This window comes from Neophocaena asiaeorientalis, unplaced genomic scaffold, assembly GCF_003031525.2.
Source record: "Neophocaena asiaeorientalis asiaeorientalis breed wild unplaced genomic scaffold, Neophocaena_asiaeorientalis_V1.1 scaffold65, whole genome shotgun sequence".
NCBI classification, from domain to species: Eukaryota; Metazoa; Chordata; class Mammalia; order Artiodactyla; family Phocoenidae; genus Neophocaena; species Neophocaena asiaeorientalis.
The window spans coordinates 16442388-16467736 of record NW_020173215.1 but is presented as its reverse complement, the minus strand read 5'-3'; the positions used below and the strand labels follow the sequence as shown (position 1 = coordinate 16467736).

The window sequence follows — 25349 nt, the reverse complement described above, 5'->3', positions numbered from 1 at the left end:
ATCATGGTCACTGTCAAAGGCTGCTGGGTCCCTGAATCCGGGCACACTCCAGCTCCTGGCCCCTCCCCACTTTCCCATCTTCCCACCCCACTGCTATCCCCACTTGTCCTCACTTAGACACTCTGGCCCATCCCACCCCCACAGGAGCTCAGGGGTGGTGACAGATGGTGGGCCAGGACCAGAGGCTACCCTGGACTTGAGTCACTGTTAGTTTTGCTTCACTCCCTGCCGGGTTCGAACGCTGCTAAGGGAGGGATGTTACAGATGCCCAGCCCAGCAGGCTGAAATCTCTGTGGCCCAGAAAGGGATGGGGTTCTATCTGGGCCCCGCCATGGGGTTCAGGTCCCAAGCTTAAGCCTCGATTGCACTTAGGGTCTGGCTCCGATGCAGGGGCTGGGGTGAGAAACAGCTGCATCCGATCCATCAAAGACCCACAGGGGCCCGAGTGCCCCCCTCCACACACATGAGGATTTGCTCTTCCCTTCCCAAGAGGCCCCCGACACTGACACAGTTGCCCGTAACACTACCCTGGAGACCCAGTCTGTGCCAGAACTCGCCTCAGGACAGCCAGGACTCTCCAAACCCAGGCGCTACTGTAGAGGCCGTGCTGGCACCAGGCAGCATCCGTCATGCCAGGCCCAGAAATGGCCCCATTTCCCCCCATCTCCTATCACCATGGAGACCTCCCTTGTCTGGACGGCCCAGCTTCCATGGACCAACCCCGCCACACTGGGAAGGCTGCCCTCAACACCCCGTTGCTCTGAAACCCCCCAGATTCACCGTGTCCCCACTGTCATTGGGGCCGGGCGTGACTTAGCACAATGGGACATTTCTGGAACAGTCACGGAGTCTTTGGGGCCACTCGGCAGAGCAGAGAGAGCTCAGGCTGTGCAGAGGGGCCCGTTCAAGCCTGGCTTCACCACTCACTGCTGTGTGACCTTGGGCAAGTTCCTTAACAAGTCTGAGCCTCAGTTTCCCTGTGCATACAACTTGTATAATAAAGGTACCCCTCCTGTGGCATCTGTTGGAGGATTTATCGAGGTACCACATCGGAGATGGGCACACATGGCTGCAGAGGCCTGTGTTACCCCATCGAGTTATGACACCAACCCCTGCCTGAGCTGAACGTCTGCAAGTCCCTACAGCTTGGAGAACACTGGAAGTCGGGCCAAGGCACGCCGCCCAGAGGGAAACCCGGACCCGAGATCACCAGGCTAGCCTTAGAGAATCTGTTGATCAGATGTCCTGGCCACTCCCAGAAATCTGTTCCACCGGGTCAAGTCTAAATGCTGAGGTTGGCTGGGAGATTCTGACGGACACAGGAATGGTGGGTGGTGGGTAAAGAGAGAGAGGAAGTGAAGGAGACAGAGACAAAGAAGGAATCTTCCCGTCTCAGTGAAGTAGCCTGTTTTCCCTCCAGAAAGTGGCATGTGCGACACTTTGAAAACATATGCTTGATAACTGACCCCCGAGGGCCTCGCCCAGGTCAGCCGTGTGTGCTGGGAAGGTCCTTTCCAGAGGAAATCCCAGTGGCGAGGCCCGCACAGCCCTTCCAGCTCTCCACTGGCTCGGGGGCACCCACGGGCCAGCCCCAGGATCCAAGCACGCGCTCGCTGGCCGTGGGAAAAGATGCCCCGGGAACAGCAGGGTCGACCCTGAGATCTCTCCCTGAGATAAACTGGGCCCTGGTCCCCAGCCGCAGCTCCTCAACCATCTTCCCGGGTCTGCAGCCAGACAGGTGAGATGCTTCCTGCTGAGGGGTTAAAGCCACAGCTCTGAAAACCACCACGCTACCCCTTCCTGGGCCCCGCGGGGAAAGGGCAGGGTTGCCCCACTGTGGACCTGGGCTGTGGGCCCAACTCTCGGGACCGGACCACCGCTCCTCTGTACCTCAGTTTCCCTTCTGTAACCGGAAGAGGTTGGATGAGATGGGGACAGAGCGCAAACACCCCAGGGCCGGGGGGTGGCGGACAACGGCCGAAGCTAGGCCCCTTGTAGGGGGCAGCCCCGTGGCCCATTTCTCCAGAGGTCAGAACACCAGGCTGCCTGTGGGAGATCTCGAAATTCTTAAAGACTGAAAGCACAAGAGGCTCATTTTAAAGGCCTCTTCTGGCCAAAGCAAACATGTCTGAAGAGGAGGCCTGGCCCATAGGGCCCCAGCACGTGACCTCCGCAGGCCGAGAATCTCCTGCTGGAATTCAGCACCCGGGCCTCCTGACAACTCCGTGATGCTCAGAAGCCCAGCCTGTTTCTTTCTTTTTTTTAATTGAAGTAGAGTTGATTTACAACGTTGTGTTTAATCTCTGCTGTACAGCAAAGTGACTCAGTTATACACACATACACATTCTTTTCTTAATATATTCTTTTCCTTTATATTCGATATCCAGGCTGTTTCTTTCCGATTCCTCACCCAGTCCCTGAAGGCGCTGGAACCCCTCTGGTGTCAGGTTGCTGATGGGAGCGGATTATGTTTCATGGAGGACAACGGGAGTGATCACAAAGGAAGGGAAAGCTTCATCCTCCCGAACCAGTTTCTCAGGTTGACCTTCCCAGGGGAGGGGCTAGATTAGGAAACCAGGGACAGAAGAAAGGGAGACAGGGGCCTTCCGGGGGCTGTCTTACCTAATCGTCACAGGGATGGGATGGAGAAGCTATGTACGTCGCCCAAGGCCACTCTGGCCAGTACTGGGAGTGTCCACACTGTCACTCCACAGCCGTCCAGGGCCAGGGATGGGGGGCACCCAGCAAAACGGAAAACACAAGGCTCCAGCATCACCCTGCTGGTTGCAGGCAATGTTAGTTTAGCAGAACCTGATGTTCTGGAATGTGACCCAATGAAGAAAGCAGAAAAGGGGTCACAGCGGGCCTTGGAATCCTCCACGCAGGCCTCCACCCTCACCTGTGCCCCCAGCCCCCAGGCTCCTGGGCTCAGCCCACACAGGGCCAAGGTCAGGGGCTGGGCAGGGTCTGTTCCACCCTCCTACTGGTCCCACACCCCACGTGGGCCAGAGAGCGCCCCCCGAGCTGTCCCCAGAGCCAGCACCTGTACCTTCAGGAGGCGGGGAGCACAGGGGCTGTGGTCTGAGGTCACTTACACCCCGACTTTGGCGCTGGCTGTGATGGGCACTGGTCGGTGACCTTCCTGGGACAGGTGGGAGCCACTTACCAGGTCTCGTGTGCACCCCTTAGGGATGACAAAGCAGTGGTCCCTTGCCTTGCTTCTCCTGCTGAGACCTGCCTGGGAAAAGCTATCACCCACAGGGGCTGTGAACCGAGGAGCTGCCAGGAGCCAGCCCCGCTGGGGTGAGGAAGGGGAAGCCAAGAGGAGGGGCTGCTACAGACGTGCTGGGGGACTTTGGGCAAGCCGCTGGATTGCTCTGTTCCCCACCTAGTTCAGAGGGCTGTGTAGACCCGGGTTCTACAGCCAAGAGGCAGCCCCAGCCTCCACACTGGCAGACAGAGGCAGTGAAGCCAAGAGAGGGAAAGGAACATCTCGGGGAACCGTGGAACTCAGGCCAGGATCACCCAGGAGCTCCCCAATCCTTTCTGCCCTTGGCACTCCTGCTGGCAGAGGGTTTTCTGAAGAGGGGTGCGATTATTACCCCATTGTTCAGAAGAGGAACCAGGGGCAGGGTCCAGTCCCCACCACCTCCTCCTCACACACAGCTGGGAAAAATGTGAGGCACCAGGGTTACGGGCCAGGGCGAGGGAGACCAAGGTTCCCGGGAAAAGCCAGCAACATCCCGTCTGCTCAGCTGGGTCAGCAGCATCCTCCCAGCCGGCTGTAATGGTAGACCTACAGACCCCTAGAAGGCTGGAGGGGTCCGGAATCTTCCTAAATGACAGGGTGCTGGTGCCAGCACACACCAGCACCACCAGCACCTCCAGCTCACACCAGCACCACCAGTGAACCAGAGCTGATGGAGCTCATCTCCTCCGAAGGCTGTGTTCAGTGACTTCCTCCTGGAAGCCTGAAATCGACCATGGTGGGAAAAGTTACACCAAGGACACCAGCAAGAACTTCACATTAGGTGGATTTTTGTTTTGTTTTGTTTTCTGTCTTCCTGGAGTGACGACTGTTAAACATTTACCACTGTTCCTAAAGCTCTGGAATTCAAGAACCGAAGCCAGCCTCACGCCCCCGCGATACCTGCCAGGCCTCTCCAGCCTTCCTGACTACTGACTCTGCCCGACACTGGGCAAGCGTGGGCACTGGTCCCAGCCCAAGGCAGACCTGCCCCTCCGCCCCCAGAGCAGCTCCCAGACCAGCCAAACAGAATTGCCAGTCTCTCTGCTTTCAACTCCGCGGGTGGACCTCCTGTGTGCCAGGCACTGTTCTAGGCACTGGGACACATGCGTGAACCACACAGGCAAGGCTCCTCCTCCCTAAAGGCTGCTGCCTGATGGGGGCAGACAGACAAGCCATCTATGAAAAATAATACCAACGTCTGGAAATGGAAATTTCATTAAAATAATATCATCACAAATAATGCAGTAAACCCTGAGAGATCACGATAAATGCAATGCAGAGAAGAGAGCATGGAGTAACAGCATCTAACGGGAAGAGCTACTTAAGAGAGGGGTGTCAGGGACGGTGGCTCTGTGCAGGTGGCACTGAGCCAACATCTGGCTAATGGGAGCCTGCTATGTCCAGGGAAGGGCTTCCAGGAGAAGCTGGGGCAAAGGCTGGGGAGCGGGAGAGCGGGGCGGGAAGGTGGGTGAGGCTGGAGTGAGCACCAGGGCCACGGGAGAAGTGACCCAAGAGGTAAGAGGCATTCCTTGGGGATCCCCGCGGGACACAGGGAGAGGCTGCAAGCACCTCCAGGTGTGATGGAAAGCCATGGGCAGTGATGGATCCCCTTTGCTCTGTGAAGTTCACGTTGGTGGCGGGTGGACCCTAAGGGGGGAGGGAAGGAGCAGGGGAGCCAGAGCAGCGGTGGTTGCAGGTGTCCAGGTGCTGGAGGTGCCACGGGGACAGAGGGGGCAGGGGTCCAGGTTCGGGATATATCCTGGAGGAAGAGCCAACAGGGCTTGCTGGTGGCTTCGGTGGGGAAGAGATTTCAGAGGATGTGAGTCTGAGAAAGGGTGTACAGAATGGTCCGAGTCCTAACACATCCTTCTCCCAACACACAAAGGGCCTGGGGCAGGAGCACAGATGGGGGTTGGGGGCCACCCACTTCTCCCCCCACCCAGCTCTGCCCTGCACTGCGAGGGACCTTGGGCACGTGTGCGGACCGCAGCCCGAGCTTCCCCTCCGCATCCACACACACAGCCACTGCAGCCCCCTTCCCTCAGGAGGGCCGGGGGAGGGGCCTGCTCTGGCTGTGGGAGGGGGCGGGGCCTCCACTCTCCCAGGGCTGCAGCACATACCCTTGGCCCGTGGGACCCTCATCCTGTGGGAAGGTGTGGCCCGAGGAGGCCCCAAGAAGGGTGCTCTGAAATGAAGGGGGCCCTGGCCGCCAGGTCCAGTGGGGGGACTAGAGGTGGCACAGCCCATGGCGATAAGGAGGTGCAGGGCTGAGCACAGGTCGTGGGATGCGGGGCAATGGGGTTTGTTTCAGACACGTCAAACCAAGGTCGCCTGTCTGGTCAACCTGCACAGTTTGGAGGGCTCCGTCTCCAAAACGAGGGGTGCAGGAAAAATGATGGAAGGCGCCATCGACCAGGTTGGTCCGTCATTTCACAGGTGAGGGGTCAGGGGTCAGTGAAGGCAGTGAGTGGCTGAAGGTCACACGGAGGGAGAGAGTGGCCTTTGGGCCCACCCCTCTGCCTCTGGCCGCCCTCTCCCGCAAACCAGCCCTGCCCTATGGATGTCCTTCTCAGCAAGAGGACTCAGGCCATGATCTAACCTGCACAAATACCCAGGGGACTGGAGGAGGCCAAAGTGGAGACAGACTCAAAGTGAGCCCTCAGCAGTCGTCCAGCGGAGAGATGATGATGGCACAGGCGAGGAGGGGGGACACAAGACATGGTGACAGAGCCTCCAGACCCCTCGAGAGCCATGGTTTTGGCTACTCACCCCACTAGCCCCAGGACCTGGTGGGCAGAGATGCTGGGCCGGTGGCTTTGGAGGCCACAGTCACTGCACTAAGGGACTGTCAACAACAAACTGGCCCTCGCCATCTCCCTCTACAAGGATTCAACGATGCACTGTGGCAGCTGCTGACTTTCAACACCCGCTGAAAGGAGTTCAGCGTGGACAGCAGGAAGGAGGCCCTCTGTGCTCTGGGAAAAACTGGCAGAACAGGTCTTCAGGGAGTTAGATATTCTCAGGAGATGATTTTATCAGCCCAGTTCTTGTATCTCCTCATATCTAGAAAAGCACTAAATTCTTTCATGGTGACGTCTGTTCCTCGTGACTAGCAGAGACCTGCTGCAAAAAAATATGTGCTCGATTGAATGTACTCCCCCTTCACCAAAATCACAGTTATACTGGCCTTCCCCCCTCACTGTCTGGAGCAGTTTCTCAGAGCTCTCTGAGATGCTGTCCCCCGGGCTACAGTCCTCATTTTACCCCAGATACAACTTAACTCACAACTCTCACGTTGTGCTTTTTTTTTTACAGTCGACAGGACTCAAGCCTGATTCAGTGACATTCCCTCTACACTGCCTCAGCCAAGGGCAACCGTGCTGCTTAAAAAAGGACGACGAGGACATAACAGCCAACGCTTCCTAGGAGCCAGGCACTGGCTTACATATTTTCCATCCATGACCTCATTGGACCCATTTTACAGAGGGGGTAACCTGGGCTCAGAGAGGAGAAGTGACTTTCCCAAGGCCACACAGCTAACAAGACAGAGCCAGGAGGAACTCATCTCGGGCCTGAAAGCCTGGGCTTTAGCACCTCTCGTGCAGGCTTCAGGGGAGAGAAAGCTGCAGAGGAGCTGTGAGAACAGGGCGTCTCTTGGGAAACGTGTGACATAGTGGCGCAGGGCGGGGGCTGTTCCCTCTAACACACCACTGAGCCCAGAGCTCTCTCGGTGCCTGCAGCCAGCATCCTGCATGGGGACCCAGGCAGAATTTCAACTTCACGTACTGTGTAGGCCAGGGAAGGAGCAAAGCAGTGGCAGGGTCCCCAGTCTCCAAGGAACTGAGAACCAGGCCCGGGGCTCTGTGCCCAAGGAGGAAGCAAAGCCTGGCAGAAGAGACGGCAAACATCTGCTGGGCACCCCGGGCACAGTGCCCACCTCTCCCACGGCAGCGTGCGGCTCGGTGCCAAGCCGCGGACCCACTTAAGCTCTGTTTGGCATCGCGCATGCCATGTGGGCTCTGGCTGGCGGCGTATGACAGATGGATCACTCCTGAATCCCACCAACCCCCCTGAGGGATGCTCAGCGCTGTGATCTCAGAGGGCACTGTTTCCCTAGCACCTGGGCCTGCCGCCTCCTCCCCAACGAGGCGTACACATCCTTCCTGACACTCACCCCCTCCCCCCGTGTCCGAGGTCACCCAGTCCACGTGGGGGCCTCCACCATAGAAAGGCCCCCCGGGATGGAACCCCAGATCCTAGCTCTGCCTTCTGGGTGCCCCCAGCACTGCCCACTTCCTGGGCCCCAGGACAGCACTTGGTAGTGTGGAAACAGCCATCATGCCCTCCTTAAACCTTCTCGTCTCCAGACCAAGCCCCCCTGTTGCCCGAAATGGCCTGCATGCATGCCCCTTTGCAATGGCCCTCCCCTCCAGAGATGGAGCTATTTCCCTAACCCTTGAACGGAAGCTTGGTCTTGCCCCTGCTTTGGTCAATACAAGGTGCGGAAGTGACGTCATATGAGATTCAAGCCCAGGCCTGCAGCCCCAGGTATTTCCTTTCTTTCTCAAATCTCTGTCCAGCTGCCATGTGTGCAAGCCAGGGCCAGCATGCTGGAGGACAAGAGGGACAAGTGGACCAGTAGCCCCTCTGCCCCAAGCACCGGCCAGTGAAGCCCCGGAAGCAGAGCTGCCTGGAGGACGGGGCTGCAGACACACGAGGGAGCCTGGCCGAGAACAGAAGCCCCGCCAGGTTCACCCACCCGCACTGTCCAACCACAGAAGCATAAGCCAAGTGGACGGTTGTTATTTTAAGCCACTAATGTTGGGGGCCGGTCGTCACGCAGCAAAAGCTAACCCATACACCTCACCAGCCCCGCTCCGTCAGCGGTTTGTCCTGCAGAGGGCACGGCTTCCAGCTCCCTCAGGGTCTGAGCTAGACATCTCTGAGACGTGACGTCATTTTTATAAGGTCCCCTGCAGAGTGGAGACCACGGCCTCTGCTGGCCTCCACACACCTGCCTCCCTGCTAGCACCAGCTGGCAGTGTCCCTCCCGCCCTGTGTCTCCAATTCTCCCCGCTCTCTCCCGTGCCAGGATTTGGTGTGGGTGGTCCGAATCCCCCCCCAGCTGCTCGCTCACTGGGGTTCAACCCGAAGTCTCTGCTGGATGCTGCTTCCTCCAGGAAGCCCGTCTAACCTCTGGTCTAGTGTCACTCCCCTCCTCTGCACCCCACACACTTCCTCTGTGACAGACAGCATCCTGGCCACCTGTCTGCCTCCCCCTTGAATGGAAGCCCCGGGAGGGCTGGGGCCAGGTGTCTCCTGGAACTCTGAGTGCCCCAGGTCTAGGAAAGAACCCGGAGCGGGTAAGCGTCCAGAAAAACTAGCTGAGGGAGGGAGGGGGCATGGAGAGGAGGCACGGGTGACAATGTCTTAGGTTGGTAAGGGCTTCGGGCTGATGGCACCTAGTAGGTGTTTCACAGTCAGGTCTGATTGTGTGAAACCAGTCCAGAAACTCAATCTCATTCGGGATCCTCCGAACCCTCCGCGGGCTTTTTCCCGTATGTTCCCATGTCGTCAGCTTCAGATACGCCAGCACCAGAGCCCCTTGAGGAGCCGCTCCCCACAATCTTCTACCACGGGCCCGTGGGGAGCCTCGCTGACCCTCCCACCCAAGGCAACAGGGCGGTCCTCGACCCACTCCCCATGGACCTGACCAAGGCTCTTGCCCCTCCCAACCCCCCAGCACTGGCATCGGCCTGAGCGCCGGGACTAGATGTCCAGAGTCGAGACATAGGTAAAGGGTCACGCCCGGCAAGGGCAGCTTCCTGGAGAAGCGCCCCCCAGTAACCGCCGCCCCTGCTCTGCAGAGCTGGGGGAGGGAACAGACCCATCTTACAGGTGGGCAAACAGGTTGAGAAACGGTGAGCCGCTTGCCTGAGGCCAATCATGAAGGGCAGAGCTGGGACCTCCAGAATTAGGTGCCACAACGAACGTTAGTTTTTAACCCAAAACAAAGTAACATTCCTAGCGTCATAAAAATGGCTCCGTGGGATGAAGTGAGAGAGTGGCACGTACATATACACACTCCCAAATGTAAAACAGACAGCTAGTGGGAAGCAGCCGCATAGCACAGGGAGATCAGCTCGGTGCTTTGTGACCACCTAGAGGGGTGGGATAGGGAGGGTGGGAGGGAGACGCAAGAGGGAGGAGATATGGGGATCTATGTATACGTATAACTGATTCACTTTGTGATACAGCAGAAACTAACACACCATTGTAAGGCAATTATACTCCAATAAAGATGTTAAAAAAAAAACAGCTCCGCATCTCGGACCCCGTGCTAAGCAAACTTTACCAAGAGTATCTCGCACTCCACCCCAGCAGGTCCCTTTTTGTAGAAGAGGCAGCCAGGGCCCAGGGAGAGGGACCGACTATCCCCGGCACCAACCGGTCGACGGCAGAGCTGGCCAAGCCCCTTGATGCCGTTCGGCCGCTGCCACATTCCCTGGACGCTGCGCGGCCCGTAAACAGGTTTATGGCTCCATCCTTCAAAGCACACTCAAGCGAGGTTTATTACATAATAGAAAACAAAGATGGGTTTTTTCATATGTTTCCCACTCAGGGAGTTTTATTAAAATGCTATAAATCTCCAAGACAGAGTGTGACTTTAACGCAAAGGGCAGGAGATGCAGACCGCAGGGAAAGGCGGGGTGGGGAGGTTGCAGGATGTGAGCGTGGGGAAGGAATGCAACATTCTGGGTCCTGCCCATCCCAGGCTCAGCGCCCCCACCCCAAGAACCTCAAGGAATGGGACTTTGTACTCAACTGGGTCCTGGAGGACAAGGAAAAGGAGGCTTTGTGGTCCAAGCACCTTGTCAAATACCACCTCCCTACTCCATGGCTCTGCTAAACCACGCCCCCCTACACCCTGCAGTCTCGCCATCCCATCTCGCTGTCCCCTCCGAACGCTGCAGCCCTGCGCTCGCCCTAATCCACAAGCCCCCGCATAGCGCCCCACCACCTGTAAGACAGAGTTCAATGCTCTTGGGCTGGCACACAAGGTGTCCTTGGTCCAAGCCCTGCTGGACTCCCCAGCGTGGTCTCCCACCTCACGTTTTCGCCACTCCAGACTTCTTAGGATTCCTCTCACACCAGGCTGGTTTGTGCCTCTGTGCTTTTGCACATAATGTTTCCTGTCTAGAAGGGTCTTCCTCTGCCCGACTGCCTGGAAAACTCCTGTTCATCCTTCAAAGCCCAGTTCAGATATCACCTCCTCTGAAATGTCCAGTCACCCTCTCCCATGGGTTCCTTAACAGTAGATAGATGTTGGTCCCTCCTTCAGCTCCTTCCTCTCTGACAAGGTTGGTGTCTCATTCGTGGCCAATCCTAAGGCCTGGCAAAGTGGCCTAGAGAAAAAGAAGATGCTCAAGAAATATTTACAGAATTTGATTATCTGAAAACAGTCTTACTATCTCTTGTTCAATCTTGGTGTCCCAGCCAGGCCTTCAAGTGACCAGAAACAGAGACAACCTAAGGGCCATCACCTGTGGATGCCTTCATGCCCTGTGTGGTCAAAAGAATAATGAATCTCCAAACGTGTCCACATCCTGAAGCCTGGAGCTTGTGTGTTACCTTGTAGGCAAAAGGGACTTTGATGTGTAAATTAAGACCTTTGAGATGGGGAGATTATCTTGGATTATGCAAAAGAACCTAATCGAATCCCATGGGTCCTTAAAAGGGAGAAACTTTCCAAGCGATGGCTAGAGAAAGAGATGGGGAAACAAAAGAAGGATCAGAGGGAGGCAACACAGAGGAAAAGACCACAAGCCAAGGAAGGCAGGCAGCCTCTAGAAGCTGGAAAAGGCAAGGGAAAGAGCTGCCCCTAAAGCCTCAGGTAAGGAAGTCAGCCCTATTCGCACTTTCATTTTAGCCAGCGAGACCCATAGCAGACTTCGCCCTCCAGAACTGTATGATAATAAATTTGTGTTGTTTTGAGCCACTACGTTTGTGGTAATTTGTTACAGCAGCAAGAAAAAAAACAATGCATCCTGTGCACCAGCCTGGCTCTTTACCACGGGTTTCTCCCAACCCCTGGGCGTTGCCCAGCCTCTGCACCATTGCCCCACTGCCTAGATTGCCTGCTCCCCGTCCCCCACTTCACCTGCCCTTTTCTGCCTAGTGAACTCCTATTTATCCTTCAGAACCCACTCCCCAGGTCCCTCTGATGGGACCCTGTGCCCTGCGGTAGGCCTGGGCACCACATCCCCTGAGGCTCAGCCGTGCCTCCCAGTGCACACACTGTAGGGCACCATCTTGGATTCTCTGCTCTCCCACCGGTTGGCCAGATCCTGGATGGCAAGGGCCTGCGCTCTGTTGACTCTGCATCTTTGGTGCCAAAGCAGTTCCTGACACATTGTAGGACCTCGGGAAGCAACTGGTAAGTGACCAGGGCTTGGGGTGGTCAGGGTCAGAGGCCTCCACCCATTTGTGGAATTTGTAGGACAATAAGGAGGACCTCACCTTGCTGCCGAAGCTTTCCTTTAGCTGGAGGTACATTTGCGTCAGGAAAGAAGGCACATTTATCTTATTTCCTCTTGCCTAGATGGCTCTTTAATTTCTCTGCTCCCAGTACAATCAGTAACAACCTCAGGGACAGACTCTCCATACACTCAAATATACGGCGGAATCCCAATACCCTGTAATCCGACAGGCAGGAAAGAAAGCCACGCTTAAAATTCATCCTAAGAAAATAATCAGAAACGTGGAATAATGTACGTACCAGGCCAAGAACACAGCTTTCTTTACATCCTTACGTTAGTGAAAACTGAAAATGACGCAGATGTCTAAAAATGAGGATTTGGCTAAATAAATAATACCTCTTTCATCTGAGGGTATATTACATGGTCACTAAAAATAGTGGTTTTGAAAATATGTGGGAGCATAAGAAAATGTTTAATACGTAATATTAAATTGGGATTCAAAATTTATAAAACATGTATATATTTACATCTTAAAAAGACTGGTGAGGGGACTTCCCTGGTGGTGCAGTGGTTAAGAATCCGCCTGCCAATGCAGGGGACATGGGTTCGAGCCCTGGTCCGGGAAGATCCCACATGCCATGGAGCAACTAAGCCCATGCGCCACAACTACTGAGCCTGCGCTCTAGAGCCCGTGAGCCACAACTACTGAGCCCGCGTGCCACAACTACTGAAGCCCACACACCTAGAGCCCGTGCTCCGCGATGAGAGAAGCCACCGCGATGAGAAGCCTATGCACCGCAACAAAGTGTAGCCCCTGCTCGCCGCAACTAGAGAAAGCCCGCGCGCAGCAACGAAGACCCAACACGGCCAAAAATAAATAAATAATAAGATTAAAAAAAAAAAAAGACTGGTGAGAATATTCATCTTAAACATTAACATTTGTAATCTCATAAGGTGGCTTAACACGGGATTGTTTTTATGCTTCGTTTATTGTTTCTAAAATTTCTGTGATGATCATGTACTGTTTTTAAAAAGGAGGTTTTTTTAGGGAGAATTTTCTGGAGAGGAATTTAGCAACACCCTTACCAAGAATACCTTTTAAAACGTTTAATGGCATTATACAGCGTCCTATTTTGAGGAAAGGGTAGGTGGTTACCACTGAGTTCACCGTAGCTTTCAGTCAAGCTCAGTAAATCCCTGGGCACGTCCCTGTTGCAAGTTTCTGCCAGGTGCAGAAGCCACAGGAAACCCAGATCCCAGAAGAGATGGGGAGGTGGCTGTGGGCTAGGGTCTGGGAGAGCCCAGAGAAGGGGCCCGACCCAGCCACGGCGGGGGTGGGGATGGGGGACTTGGCAAGGACAGAGGGGGAGGGGACACCTGGGCACAGAGGGATGGGGAGACAGGGAAAGCAAGAGGGGTCCTTCAGGGGGCTGCTGCCGAAGCCCGGGGCGTGGTGCGGGCTGCTGCCCTGCCGGAGGGGTGAAGATGAGGGTGGGGGAAGAACCCTAGAGGGAGAAGCTGCAGTGTCAAGAGGACCCACGAGATGGTTCTTAGCTAAACGCAGGCCCGAGAAACAGCACATCACCTCAAAACTCATAGGCCGCCCCTCCCCACTAAGCATCTGTCTCCCATTTCTCAAAAAGGCGTCTGGGACGGTCGTATGGGTTGGGAAGCTGTGCGTGTGCTCAACGTGTACAGGGTCGCCTGCGTGGGCCGCGCCGTCATCATCGCTGCAAGAGAAACCAGATGCCCCTGCAAACCATCAGAAAGCTAAATTCAGAACCCGCACTCTGCTCGGGGCCCTCCTGAAGAACCCGGAACCTGTGTGCTTTCTGATCTCGTCTGCTCTGCCCCTGAGAACTCTTCTAGAGCCCAGGGAAGTCCTTTCCAGCCTTCAGGAATGGGGTTGGGGGAGCAGGATGTAGGAGAGGGAGAGAGGAAACCACAGACGCACACGGCATGCAGGTGAGCCCAGGTGGGCAGGGGCTCCCTAGAGGTAGGTACCACATGGGAAGCTGGGACTCAGGCCTGACTGCGATAGAGGAGACCAGATGTTCCCATCACCTCTCCAAGGCCAGGGGCTGCACTCCTATGATGCAGCCTCGGTGCAGAAGGAGTTTCGATATGTGCTGCACGTGGACCTGGCAGAGCTTGGCGGGCTGGATGCCGGGGAAGGTGACAAGGAGCACGCATGAGATGCCACTGTGGCCACAGCAACGTGGAAGGCACTGTGTAGTAGGGAGAGCTGCCCCGCAAGAGCAGGGAGCCTGTGGTGCCCGAGGGCCTGGGATGAATCTTCTTCCAGGAAGTCTTCCCTGACTACCACTTCCTCTGCTCAACAGGGTGGGGCTGTCCAGCGCTCCCCTGGTTCTCTCAGCCCCATCACGGTGCAGATTACCTGCATAACCATGGGTCACTTGCTTACCTGTTAAACCTACTAAACTATGAGTCTTGGGGGGCATTACCGTACCTTACTCAAATACAGAGGCTGCACGGAAGGATGGGTGGACCCATGACGGATGCGTGGGTGGATGGACATGCACAGATGGAGAGATAGGGGATGGATGCACCAATGGATGGATGGATGATGGATGGGAGAGAAGAGGGGAGGGAGGCCAGGGGGATGAGGAAGAGAGGAAAGAGGCAGAAGAGGAGGAAAAGCCAGTCGGTAGAGAAGCCAGTCGTCAGTTCTAGTGACCGGCGCGGGTCGTTGGAGCTGGGACAGAGGATCCCGGACCTGAGGAAGACCAGGTGCTGGGGTCAAGATGCAGGAAGAAGAGGCCCGGGCGTTGGGGATACTGAGGGATTTCCTCAAACTTCCTGTGACCTCCCGGCCACCCCAGATCTGCCCCAGAGTATTTTGCAGGCACCTCGAGGCCTTGGAGGCTGACCTCATCCAACTGTTGATTCCAATTGCATTATTTATTGAATAGACTCAAATCCTGGAAGTTTTCAAGTCAGCACCTCCCTCTATTCCTATCTGCTCTGAGTCTTGTTTAAATCAAACTCAGATCTCCATGGTGATACTCAAGCAAACACAGAGAGAGACTGGCCCAGGGGCGGAACAAGGCGGGTGGAAAGCCAGCCGGACACTTCAGGGGAAGAGGCCGAGGCAGGAAGCGGCCCGCTGACACCTCCTAGGTGCCAAGCGTTGCGCACGCAGGACGTGTTGTCACGCTCACGGCCACCGCGAGGTCTGTGCCATCAGTCTCATGATATAGATGACGCCCGGGGAGGGAAGCCACAGAGCCAGAATGGAAACCGGATCTGCCTGGGGACACTGACCACGCAGCCACCCAGACCACAAAGGACTCCCAGTACCTGCCGTCAGCCTACTGTCTAAGACTTTCTCTCTAAAATAAGCCCCGCTCTTCCGGGCCACAGAGGGTAAGGCTTGCCCCCTGTTTAAAGTCCCTCACGAACGCTCCGCACTGTCTACCTGTAAGGACCCTAACAGCACAATAGCTCTTTGCCCAGACATTCGGGGCCCCTAAGACACAGGCTGTGATGACCGAGGCTGCCCATGGGCTTCTGGAATGCTCTGCACACGGCCTGGCTCTGCCCACCTCGCCCTCAGGACAGCCCAGCTGGGCAGACGTCCCCACCCCCAGGCCACCATCCGCCTCCACAGAGAAGGACCTTGATGCTTCTTCACGTTAGTGAATGTCAAGAGGCCATCGTCTGGGGACTTCCCTGGCGGTCCAGTGGTTAAGACTTCGCCTTCCAGTGCAAGGGGTGTGAGTTCTATCCTCGGTCAGGAAGCTAAAATCCCACATGCCTTGCAGCCAAAACACCAAAACATAAAACAGAAGCAATGTTGGAACAAATTCAATAAAGACTTTAAAAATGGTCCACCTCAAAAAAAAAAAAAATCTTTAAAAAGAGAAAAGAGGTCATCGTCTAGCTGTGGTTTGATGGCTCAAATTCCCTAGACTCTGCATCCTCAACACATAACCCTACAATTCTCTATGTTAAAAAAATGGAGAGAGAGGGAGATACCCTAGGACCGTAGAACCAAATCTGGTTTGAAATGAAATGGTATCAAAACACAGTAACATTACAGGTGAACAGAAGTGGTCTGGAAATCTCAAAGGCCAGCTCGTCTGGAATATAAAGTCTATACAGCAGAGCTTCCCAAAGCTTGTTGTGTGGAAAACCAACCCCAGGAAATGCTCAGAGGAACAAAAATAAAATAATACGTAAAAATTAAAGTGTATAAATAAAACAAAATTTAAACAAGTGATTGATGCAACTAAAAATTAAATTAAAATTTAAAATAAACTAAAATTTTTTTAGAAATGAAAGCTCACGGAATCAGTTGGGATGGAGAAATGCCACACGACCTTCTCCTGGAGATGTACGACGCCCACTGGTGTGTTAGAGACTCCAGTACATCCTACTGCAAAGGACCCTGATGGGTTTTCTTCCACCTAAGTAAGTTTACTACCTGACTTATATGACCACAAAACATGTATTTTCTGGAAACACCTATGACCACCTGTGATACTTTTGACTGTCATTCAGCAAACATTCATTTCACTCCCCTCCCCTCCCCCACTGGTGTTGGGTTTGACCTGTGACGTGCACTGGCCAAGCCAATGCGATTTAGCAAATGTGAGGGAACAGAAGCCTTATATGTTCTCGCGGGGCGGGGAGGGCTTGACTCTCTTGCTCCCGTGTTGTGCATGGGAAGAACGGGTCCTGATGGCCTTTGGCCGGTCAGCTGGGCTCCCAGCACAAATGCAGATGTAGCAGAGCCAAGACCGCCAACCTGCAGCTCAGGTGCAGCTGCCCGGCCACCCCGGCCTAAGGCAACCAAATCCCAGTTGCCCCGGGGGAGAGAAGTTCCCGGTGTTTGCCACCGAGTTCGGGGTGACTTGTTACACAGCATCACTGTCACTGCGGCCAAATAGCACGCCAGCCTACAGAAATACTCTTCTAAGAATCGCACTTCTAAGAATCGTGTATTAAAAAATAGGACATAGAGGAACATTCTTAGGAGGAAACATTCTTAGAAGGTGTTGGGAAAGAATGAATGGCACATAGTAGGAGCTCAGGACACAGTTGGAGGACACCCATCTTAAAAGTAAGGGTCCTGGAGAGGACTTGTGTTATTCACAGTGGAGAGGCAGGGTTGAAGAAAAAATTAAGCAATAGATGGGCACGAGATATGAACAGGTTAAGTCCCAGAGGAGGAGGCTTGAATAGTCAATAAACAAAGGACAGTATGTTCAATTCCATGAAAAATCACGCAACTGCAAAATAAAATAATATTGAACTACGCTCTCACATCTGCTTGAATGCAGACATGCAAAGTCTGCTGATTCCAGAGACGTGGGGCTGGAATCACTCTGCAAACAGATTGACAAAGGAAGAGAAAAAGGAAGGTGGAGACGTGGACAGACAGTCTCTGCAGCCCTGATGACAACAGCTAAATCCGGGGGATAAAAATCCTCGCGTTCCCACAGCAGGGGAAGGCTTAGCTCGACCAGCTTACGTGGCCTACAGGGATAAATTACCAATTACTCGGCGGGAGTATCAATCACACTTCTAAAGGCGGCACGATGCCAGTTACATTAATTTTTAAAACACAGTAAACCGTAGAACATATCGATTGTGGATAGACTCGTACTTGTGTACTTAACACACGATGCCCCCGTGGGGATGATCCAGGCAGGGTTACTGCTGGGATGGGGATGGTGGGGCATGGGGGAGGTGGAAGGAGGGAGGAGAGAGCTGGGCTGCATCAGAATCTCGAGCGGTGTGTTTCTTTAAGAGCTGGAGGTCCCAGAAAGAAAAAAGAATTAACATCTATCACAGCTAGGGAACCGGTACTGGGCCAGACTAGTCCCTGCTGCGGTAACAGCTGAAGCCCGAAATTCCAGTGACTTAACCCATCTTATTCCTGCTTACCATCCACTGGCTCAAACAAATCAGATGACCCCAAAATAACCACAGGGGAGACCAGGGAAGGGAGGAAAAGCTTGGATTATTTGGTGAGCACGCAGTTGTCTCTGGCACGTGGGTACCCAGGGAAGCTGGCACACCACATTCCGCGCTTTCTGTGCGTGTTAAAGATCTCATGATCAAAGTGAGGACGGCGGGAGAGAATCGCCCTCCCCCCACCCCAGTAAAAGGGTGGGAGTTCCACCAAGGCACTCAGAGAAAACCTGAGACCCGCCCCGTGGGTATTCCCGAGGTTGCCCCAGCCGAAGGTCCTGCCCGAGGTCACAGGTGCGGGTAGAAGGGCAGGGCTGGCACGGCCTTCACACCGTCCAGACACGGTGTGAACGGGGCCGTGGACCAGGGGCTGCATCACAGCAGAGGGAAGGTGGGCCAAGGTCCACTTTCTCTCTGTCTCAGAATGCTCCCAGCCCCTCTTGTTCTGTCTGACGGTATCGGGGCCAACTCTGTGCTTCTGGCTCCTACACCACCTGCAGGGAGGGCCTCATAGATGCGAACGGTCTTCTAGGTCCCGGCGGTGTTTCCCAAGGACCGCGTCTCCATACTTCCATCCATTCATTCATCTGTCATCTGTCCATCCATCCCTCCATCCTCTCAGTCGTACGTTTATCGGTACATCTATCCCTGCATCTGTCCACCCATCTGTATATGCATCCATCCATCCATCCACCCAGCGCCCAACATCACCTTCCGTGCCAGATCTGATCTAGGTTCTAGGCATCGGGAGACCATCAAGGTGGACCCCACAGGTCTCCATTCTCAATCAGTGTATGTTCTGTCAGGCAGGTGGAGGAGGGAGTGGGGAGCACGGAGAGACAAACTACACACACAGGAACCCCTACACTCAAGGAGCGATGCGATAAGGAATGCCTGGGGACTGCTGTACGCTGAGTAGTGGGGTGGCTTTTCTGAGGAAACGAGGTTTATGCTGAGATTGAATGTCCACAAGGAGGCAGTACCCAAGCGTCAGCGCCAAGCGTACGCTGTGCCAGCTGCCACAGAAGGGACGGGCCCTTGCACGGTCAAGTTTCAGCCAGCAGGCCGGGTGGCTGGAGTCTTTTTTTGGGGTGGGGGATGGGATAGGAGTCAGGGGCTCAGCATCTCTGCGGGGGATGTGACGTGGATGCCAGTCCAAGAGCCCTGGGAAGCCGGCAGGATGCTAAGCCTCACTCCCAGCCAGCCCAGCCCCTGGCTACTCAACGCGTGGTCCCTGGACCAGCGGCCTGGGCACATCCAGGAGCCTGTCAGAAATGCAGACCAGGGAAGTCTGAGGTGCACTGCTCTGGACCAGCCCTTCTGGGGCTGTTCTCCCCTGGGGCACTTCTGAGACGTCCCCACACTGCATCCACATCTTCCAAGGCAGGGCCTGAGCGGTGGTAGTTTTTAAGAGCTTTTTCGGTGACTTTTACATACCTCCCGCTAAGGGCCCACCGTCTACCCACTGGCCATTGCTCAGCTCTCAAGGGCTTGCGTTTACCTTGTTAGGAGCATTTATGAGGCAGCCGAGTCTCACTGGCCATTTGGGATCCAGCTTCGGAGACACAAAATGGGCCTCTCAGGACCCCAGCCCGGGTTGGCCAGCGGCAATCTGGGCTCTTGAAACTCGGCCCTGCAGTTGCCCAGACCAAGTCATGCGAGCCGTGAACACTGCCCAGCACTGCTCAGAGTTTGCCTAGCAGCCCAGCAAGCTCAGTGTCACCTGAAACTTGTTAAAAACGTGGCGCGTCAGGCCCCGCCCAGACCTGGGAATCAGAGTCTGAATTTCAGCCAGACCCCAGGTGATTCACACGCCCCTGAAAGTGGGAGAAGCCCTGCTTTGGGAGATGGATTTTTCAACTGGGGACAATATCGCCCCCAAGCGGGCACAAATTGGTTCTTGAGGGGTGTGAAGATTCTTACCGTTCATGTACAAAGCACATATCCCACATAGAACTTAAACAGAAATACAGTGATGGGCAGATGAGGGACTGGGAGGAAGATGTCTAAGAAGGCTCCTCGCAGGGAGGGAAGGGGCAATCATGGAAAAACAGTGGGTCCCCGTTTTCACACTGAAAGGCCGGCCTCCTGGAGCCCCCTCAGTTCCTGTCTGTCACCCACTCTGCCTGAACTCCCTCGGCACCTAGCAGAGAGCCCTGAACCACGGGAAGAACCTCTGACGTCCTCCTGCAAGACGGGGTGCAGGAACACAGGGGGACACGTACAGATCATTTCGTTTTAATTTTCATATTTCTAAGACTATTTATCCTGATCTTAAAATCGTTACAGTTCTATCAGGAGGAGATACAAATTGCACGTGAGGTCTTTAGATGTGCCATAAGCATCCTTGTTCTTCTATACTTGCCGCTGCAGCTCCTGGCTCTGCCCACTGAAATCCCCCCGCCCGGACTTGGATGGGGAGTGGTGGCGATGCACGGGTGTTGGCCACGGGGGCTACCAGGGCAAGTAAGCAGGACAGGACGTGGGCGTGTGTGCATGTCAAGTCCCTAAGGCCTTGCAAGGAGAGGGGCTGGGGGGTGGAGGCAGTGAGGTGAGCTGGGATCCCCTGAGGATGCAGAGGGGAGTGTGGCTGAGGGGACAGAGGACAGGGACAGGTGCAGGAGCCATCGAGGCAAATAGATCCAGGTGTGATCCCAGAGCTTGGCGATGGACTGTGTACTGGGCTGAATGGTAGCACCAGAAAGATCTGTCCTCATCCTAACCCCCAGAGACTGTGTGCGACCTTATTTGGAAAAGAGGCCTTTGCAGATGCAATTAAGTTAGAGATCTGGAGATGAGATCACCCTGGATTACCTGGGTGTGTCGTAAATCCAAAGACAAGTGTCCTTATAAGGAACGCACAGAGGAGAGACACACGTGGTGCTGGGGGGAGGCCAGGTGAAGATGGAGGCAGAGATGGGAGAGATTCGGCCACTAGGGGCGCCACGAGGAGCTGGAAGAGGCAGCGAGGCTCCCCCTCCAGAGCCTCCAGCGGGAGCCCGGCCCTGCCCCGCATCTCGATTTCAGACTTCTGGCCTGTAGGACTGTGAGAGAACAAATTCTTCTCGCTGTAAGCCCCCAGTGTTCAGTCATTTGCCCCAGCAGCCCCAGGACATTTGCACAGACTGGACATGCAGGCCAGGGCAGGGTCAACCGGCTCCTCTAGTTACCATTCGCCTCAGGAGGCTCCAGGAGGGGAGGTGGACCAGCTCTGTTCTCGTCCGACCCCTGAGGCCAACCAGCAGCTTTCTCAGTGGTGCGGGGCTCCCTCCCTCCCACCCACGCCTGCACTGATGCAAAGGGGCCTGGAGGCTGAACAGAGAACAGCACCCACGCAGAAGGAAGGGGCAGAGTGCTAGACCATTGAAGCCAGCCAGGGAGAGACACTCCTGACAAGTGGCCCATGAAATGCAGGACAATTAAAAATGCATTCAGCTTCGATTTCGGAGAGCCATTTCCAGAATGTAAATACCACACCTGTCATTAAAAATGTATTTATTGTAATTACACAGGAGAATTCTTGGGAGGCTGGGTGCGCGTTCAATAAGTGTGTCTTTAATAACCCCATCGAATACGTGTTGCCAGGCACTGACACCCTTAACCTCCACGTGCACCCCAAACGGCAGACAGAGGGCGGTGGCATCCCCCAAAATGACAGATGCCAATCTTTCCCCTTCCAAACAAACTCGCACAAGTCTCAAAATGGAGAGGACATGAGTAGACGATGCTCACAAGAGGAAATGCGATTAAACACAGAAACTGCCCACCCTTGCTAGGAATCACAGGCATGCGAATGAAAACGGCACTGCAGTCCCTTTGGGCCGGTAGGTTAGCAAGTTTCAGAAAAGCTGCCAGCCTGAAGCCGGCCAGGAGGCAGGGCCCTTGCCCCAGGTGGAGAGCTGCTTTCCTCCTGAAAAAGAATTTGGCACTTCAGCATGCCAGCCGTAAATCTGCTCAGTAAAGATGCGTCTCAGGGAACAAAATGGAAAGGGAAGCGCCATGCTGAAACTTCTTACGGCAGCAGCAGCGCTAAGTACTAGAATGAATCGGTTCAAGGGGCGAGGGCAGGGCCATAAAACATGACGCAGCCCGTGGCACAACATGGAAAAACGGGAAACATCTTGTATGTGCGAAAGAAAGAAGAGTCACAACTTTATTCTACGTCTCGCTGTACAACTCTCTCAGCATAAGAGGGATGAGATAAACAAAGAAAGCAATTGGGCCCCACGCGTGGGGATGTGGGTGAACTTTCTTGAAACGACTGATGCTTCTGCGTGTATTTTTAATAACGGAGAGAAAACGTCTGAGTCTAGAGACTGTAATGAGAAAGGAATGTGGAAAATTAACATCTGTTAATTCGCTTTGGATTAAAACTAACTTTAGAGGGTGTGCTGTCCTGGGGATGATTCACAGGTAATCTCCTTCAGCTGCACAACCTCCCATCCAGGGATATTTTATCCCCATTTTACAGACAAGGAGACTGAGGCTCTCGGGAGGAAAAAAAGGCCCCTGTGGAGCAGCTCTGAGGTGAGTGGTTTGGCCTCCTTGAGACAGGCTGGGACCTGGGACCCTTTGCTGCAGCCCTTGCCCCTGGACAAACATCTCCTGGAGCAACAAAATACAAAGAAACTACAAGCGGCTAAAAATAACTGTGAGCACGTGCAGTTGGGGCAAACTACGGACAACACGGATACAAACAGACCAAAAACCCAACTGCCACTTCTGAAGAGCCGGCAGCAAAAACAGGGTGTCGACCGGCAGCAAAAGCAGGGTCCTGAGCACGCCCCCCTGCCCCCCCTGCACTCAACCCCACGGAAGGGGTGGTCAAACCACTTAAGCTGCCCCTTCTCCGGGACCTGCCCCTCCCCTCACCCCATATAAGGCACCAGCTCTCTGCCCTCAGGGAACAGCAAGGGAACCTGCTGTTTGTTTTCGATCCCCCCTGCTGCAGCAGGGGCCCCAGTAAAGCCTTGCCTGAATTTCTTGTCTGGCCTCTGATCAATTTCTATTGATTAAGGAGGCCAAGAACCCTGGCCGTTAACATCCTGATTTCCCTACCTGCTTCTGAAGAATTCTGAGTCTGGAGGCCTGGTCCCCATGCTGTGGGGCTGGCCAAGGTCTGTTCCACCCGCCATGCTACCCCGACTAGGCCTCGCAGCAAATTTTAACTACACCCAGCAACTCTGTCTGAATCAGCACACGTTACACCAGGAAGGCCCCTTGACTACCCGAAGCAACATTTCCGATAACCTCACTTTCTCCGTCCCCAGCGGTGCTGAGATGCTGCGAGAGCAGAGGGAAGCTGGTACCCACACTCAGCGTGGATTAGCGAACGTTCATGAAGATCTGGGCTGACAGACAGGAGTTGGGGAATGCGTTCGTTAGTCGAGGAATTCCGCTTGGAGGAAGAGAAGACAAGTGCCTCTCTCCACTTTGCAGCCAAGGGGACCTGTCCTTGGACCGTCCACCTGGCAGAAGGGAGCCCTCCAGGGGCCGGCCCTTCCCAAGGAGACTGGCCCTGAAACCAATCCTCAAATGTGAATCTTCGAAGGGCAGCCGATGAGATGTCACTGGAGCTTTAATGTTCTCACCACTTCCCGCTCTCCTCCCAAACGATGAACCGCCTTATCGGACCCTGGAGGGGCATTTTTGAAAGCAACCTCCTTGGTGGGCGAGTTGATTCAAGGCACGAGATCAGAACAGTACCAACACATAAAGAAATTGGGGGTCGCAGCAGGAAAACATCTATCGCAGACTGCTTGTCCCGAGGCCGGCGATGGAATTGGAAAGCAGGCTGGTGAGTTTGGGAGGCAAATCCACAGGTGAGAGGGGCAGCCTAGGAAAGGTGCTTCTGTTGGAAAAGGGAAGGAAAACACACGGCTCCCCAGACCCCACATCAGCAGCAGGGCGACCAAGCCGGCTGGTCCAAGGCAACACTGTTCCTCATCTAGCAAAGAAAGCACCCAACTCGAGGGTCATTTCGGCAACTGGCCAAAGCATTACGAATTCCCTCAGTAAGAACCAACAATGAATCATGGAGCGCCTTCACTAAAAGCAAAGCCAAAAGTCAAAAATAAATCAACTCAAGGTGGTTGCACATAAATCAGGAGTCCTGATCAGCCGCTTTCGGCGTTTTTAGTGGATTTCAAACTTAAAAACCAATTAATTATTACTCAAGAGACACATCTTGGAAAGCAAAACGGTTCAACACGCAGACAACATGGGAATGGCGCACGGGGCCCGGCGGACACGGCATCCTTGCCCGAGAGAAGCTTTGAAAACACAGCCCAAGATGCTGGGAAACTTCCTTCCCCAGGGTGAGGATAATCGGTGTGTCTGGGGGACTCCAGGAGCCGCGTCGGAAGCTCAGAGCAGAAGCAGAGGGGATTGTGCACTGACCTGAATTCACAGTGCAAACCCCCTTCCCCCGGGGGAGGAAAAAAAGCCAGGGCAGAACACAGACAGAAGGGAAAGAAAGCAAAGAAGCCTTCTGAATGGCTGTCTGTTCTCCAGCCCTGTCTGTGTCACTGACGAAACGCTTCATTAGTTTCAACTTCTGTATGCGTTTTCTAGCCAAAGAGAAGTCGAGAGGCCGCCAGCCGATGGGGGCTGCTCCAGCCGGGCCTTCGGATCTCAGACCCCGGCCTGGGATACGCGCAGGTATGGGAGGAGAAAAGGCCCACCCTCGGGCTGACTTACCGCCACAGAGAACTTTCCAGAACCTTCCCCATGTCTGCATGGTAATACTTCGTCAGGATTAAGATCACCTGTGGCGGCAACAAAGACAAATGCAGAAATCAGTGGATTTCAAGGTTCTGAACGGGGGGATATCATACAACACTTCCCGCACCCAGGATTTGGGGTCTCTCCAGTGTCAGCTGCCCGGGCCTCTCTAGCTGACCCCGGAGTCCCGGCCACCTTGCCCCAGAGCACTCAGACCCGGCGCTGGTTTCTGCTCTGCAGAATGATTTGGGGAACATCCCCGTCCTGTGAGGTCCACCCAGTAGCTGCCACTCGGCAGGAATCACTCCAGCTCGGGCCTGGACGATCTCAAACTGTGGTCCAAGGGATGCTGAGGTGGTGGTCCTGGTGGGCACAGAACGCACGGGGCGAGGCTTCCAAAGAGGGGCTGAGTCCCCACCAGCGCCTTCGAGAATGACCAGAAGCTGGCCAGCACGCAAGACAAGGGCATCCCCGGAAGTACATGGTGTCATTACGTTCCCCGGAGTGGCGGCTGACGACACAGCCAGCGACGGCGGGCTGGGAAGGTGGGCGAGGACAGCTGGGACGGCTGGAGGGGCCCATAAGCCATCGACGGCACACACACTTTTTACTGGTGCTGAACTATGCATCGCACACACTGGGCCCTACTTAACAAGACGTCTTCATTTCATACCTGTGCGGGAAGTGCAACTGCTTATAAAAATGAAAATCAACGTGTGTAAGAGCACCCCAAAACCCTCCCCTCAAAAATGTAACGATCACAAGGAAACAAGGCTTCATTCACCTGCCGGGCAGCAAGAGAGCCCCCTCCCCCATGACTTCACGAGCCACTGCATTTTCCTGGACATCACATTTCATTTCACTCACTGCCAGACCCTATTAGCTGCTCCCAGCATTGCCGTTGCCATGGGAACGCCGGGAGGTAAAGTGGGAACAGCCCCTGGGTCCCAGCGGTG

At 54.8% G+C, this 25349-nt stretch overlaps 1 protein-coding gene across 1 annotated transcript in view; it reads right to left on the bottom strand.

Moving 5' to 3' along the window:
- The window catches only part of SORCS2 (sortilin related VPS10 domain containing receptor 2), a 284413-nt gene extending 259431 nt beyond the window's left edge, over positions 1 to 24982 (bottom strand). Inside the window, exons 1-3 of the mRNA XM_024745080.1 lie at positions 24888 to 24982; positions 24594 to 24756; positions 24370 to 24437 (exon numbers count right to left, since the gene is read on the bottom strand). Coding sequence (XP_024600848.1) covers positions 24370 to 24437; positions 24594 to 24756; positions 24888 to 24982 — 326 coding nt within the window. The remainder of the gene's footprint in view (positions 1 to 24369; positions 24438 to 24593; positions 24757 to 24887) is intronic.
- Between the last annotated feature and the right edge of the window lie 367 nt (positions 24983 to 25349).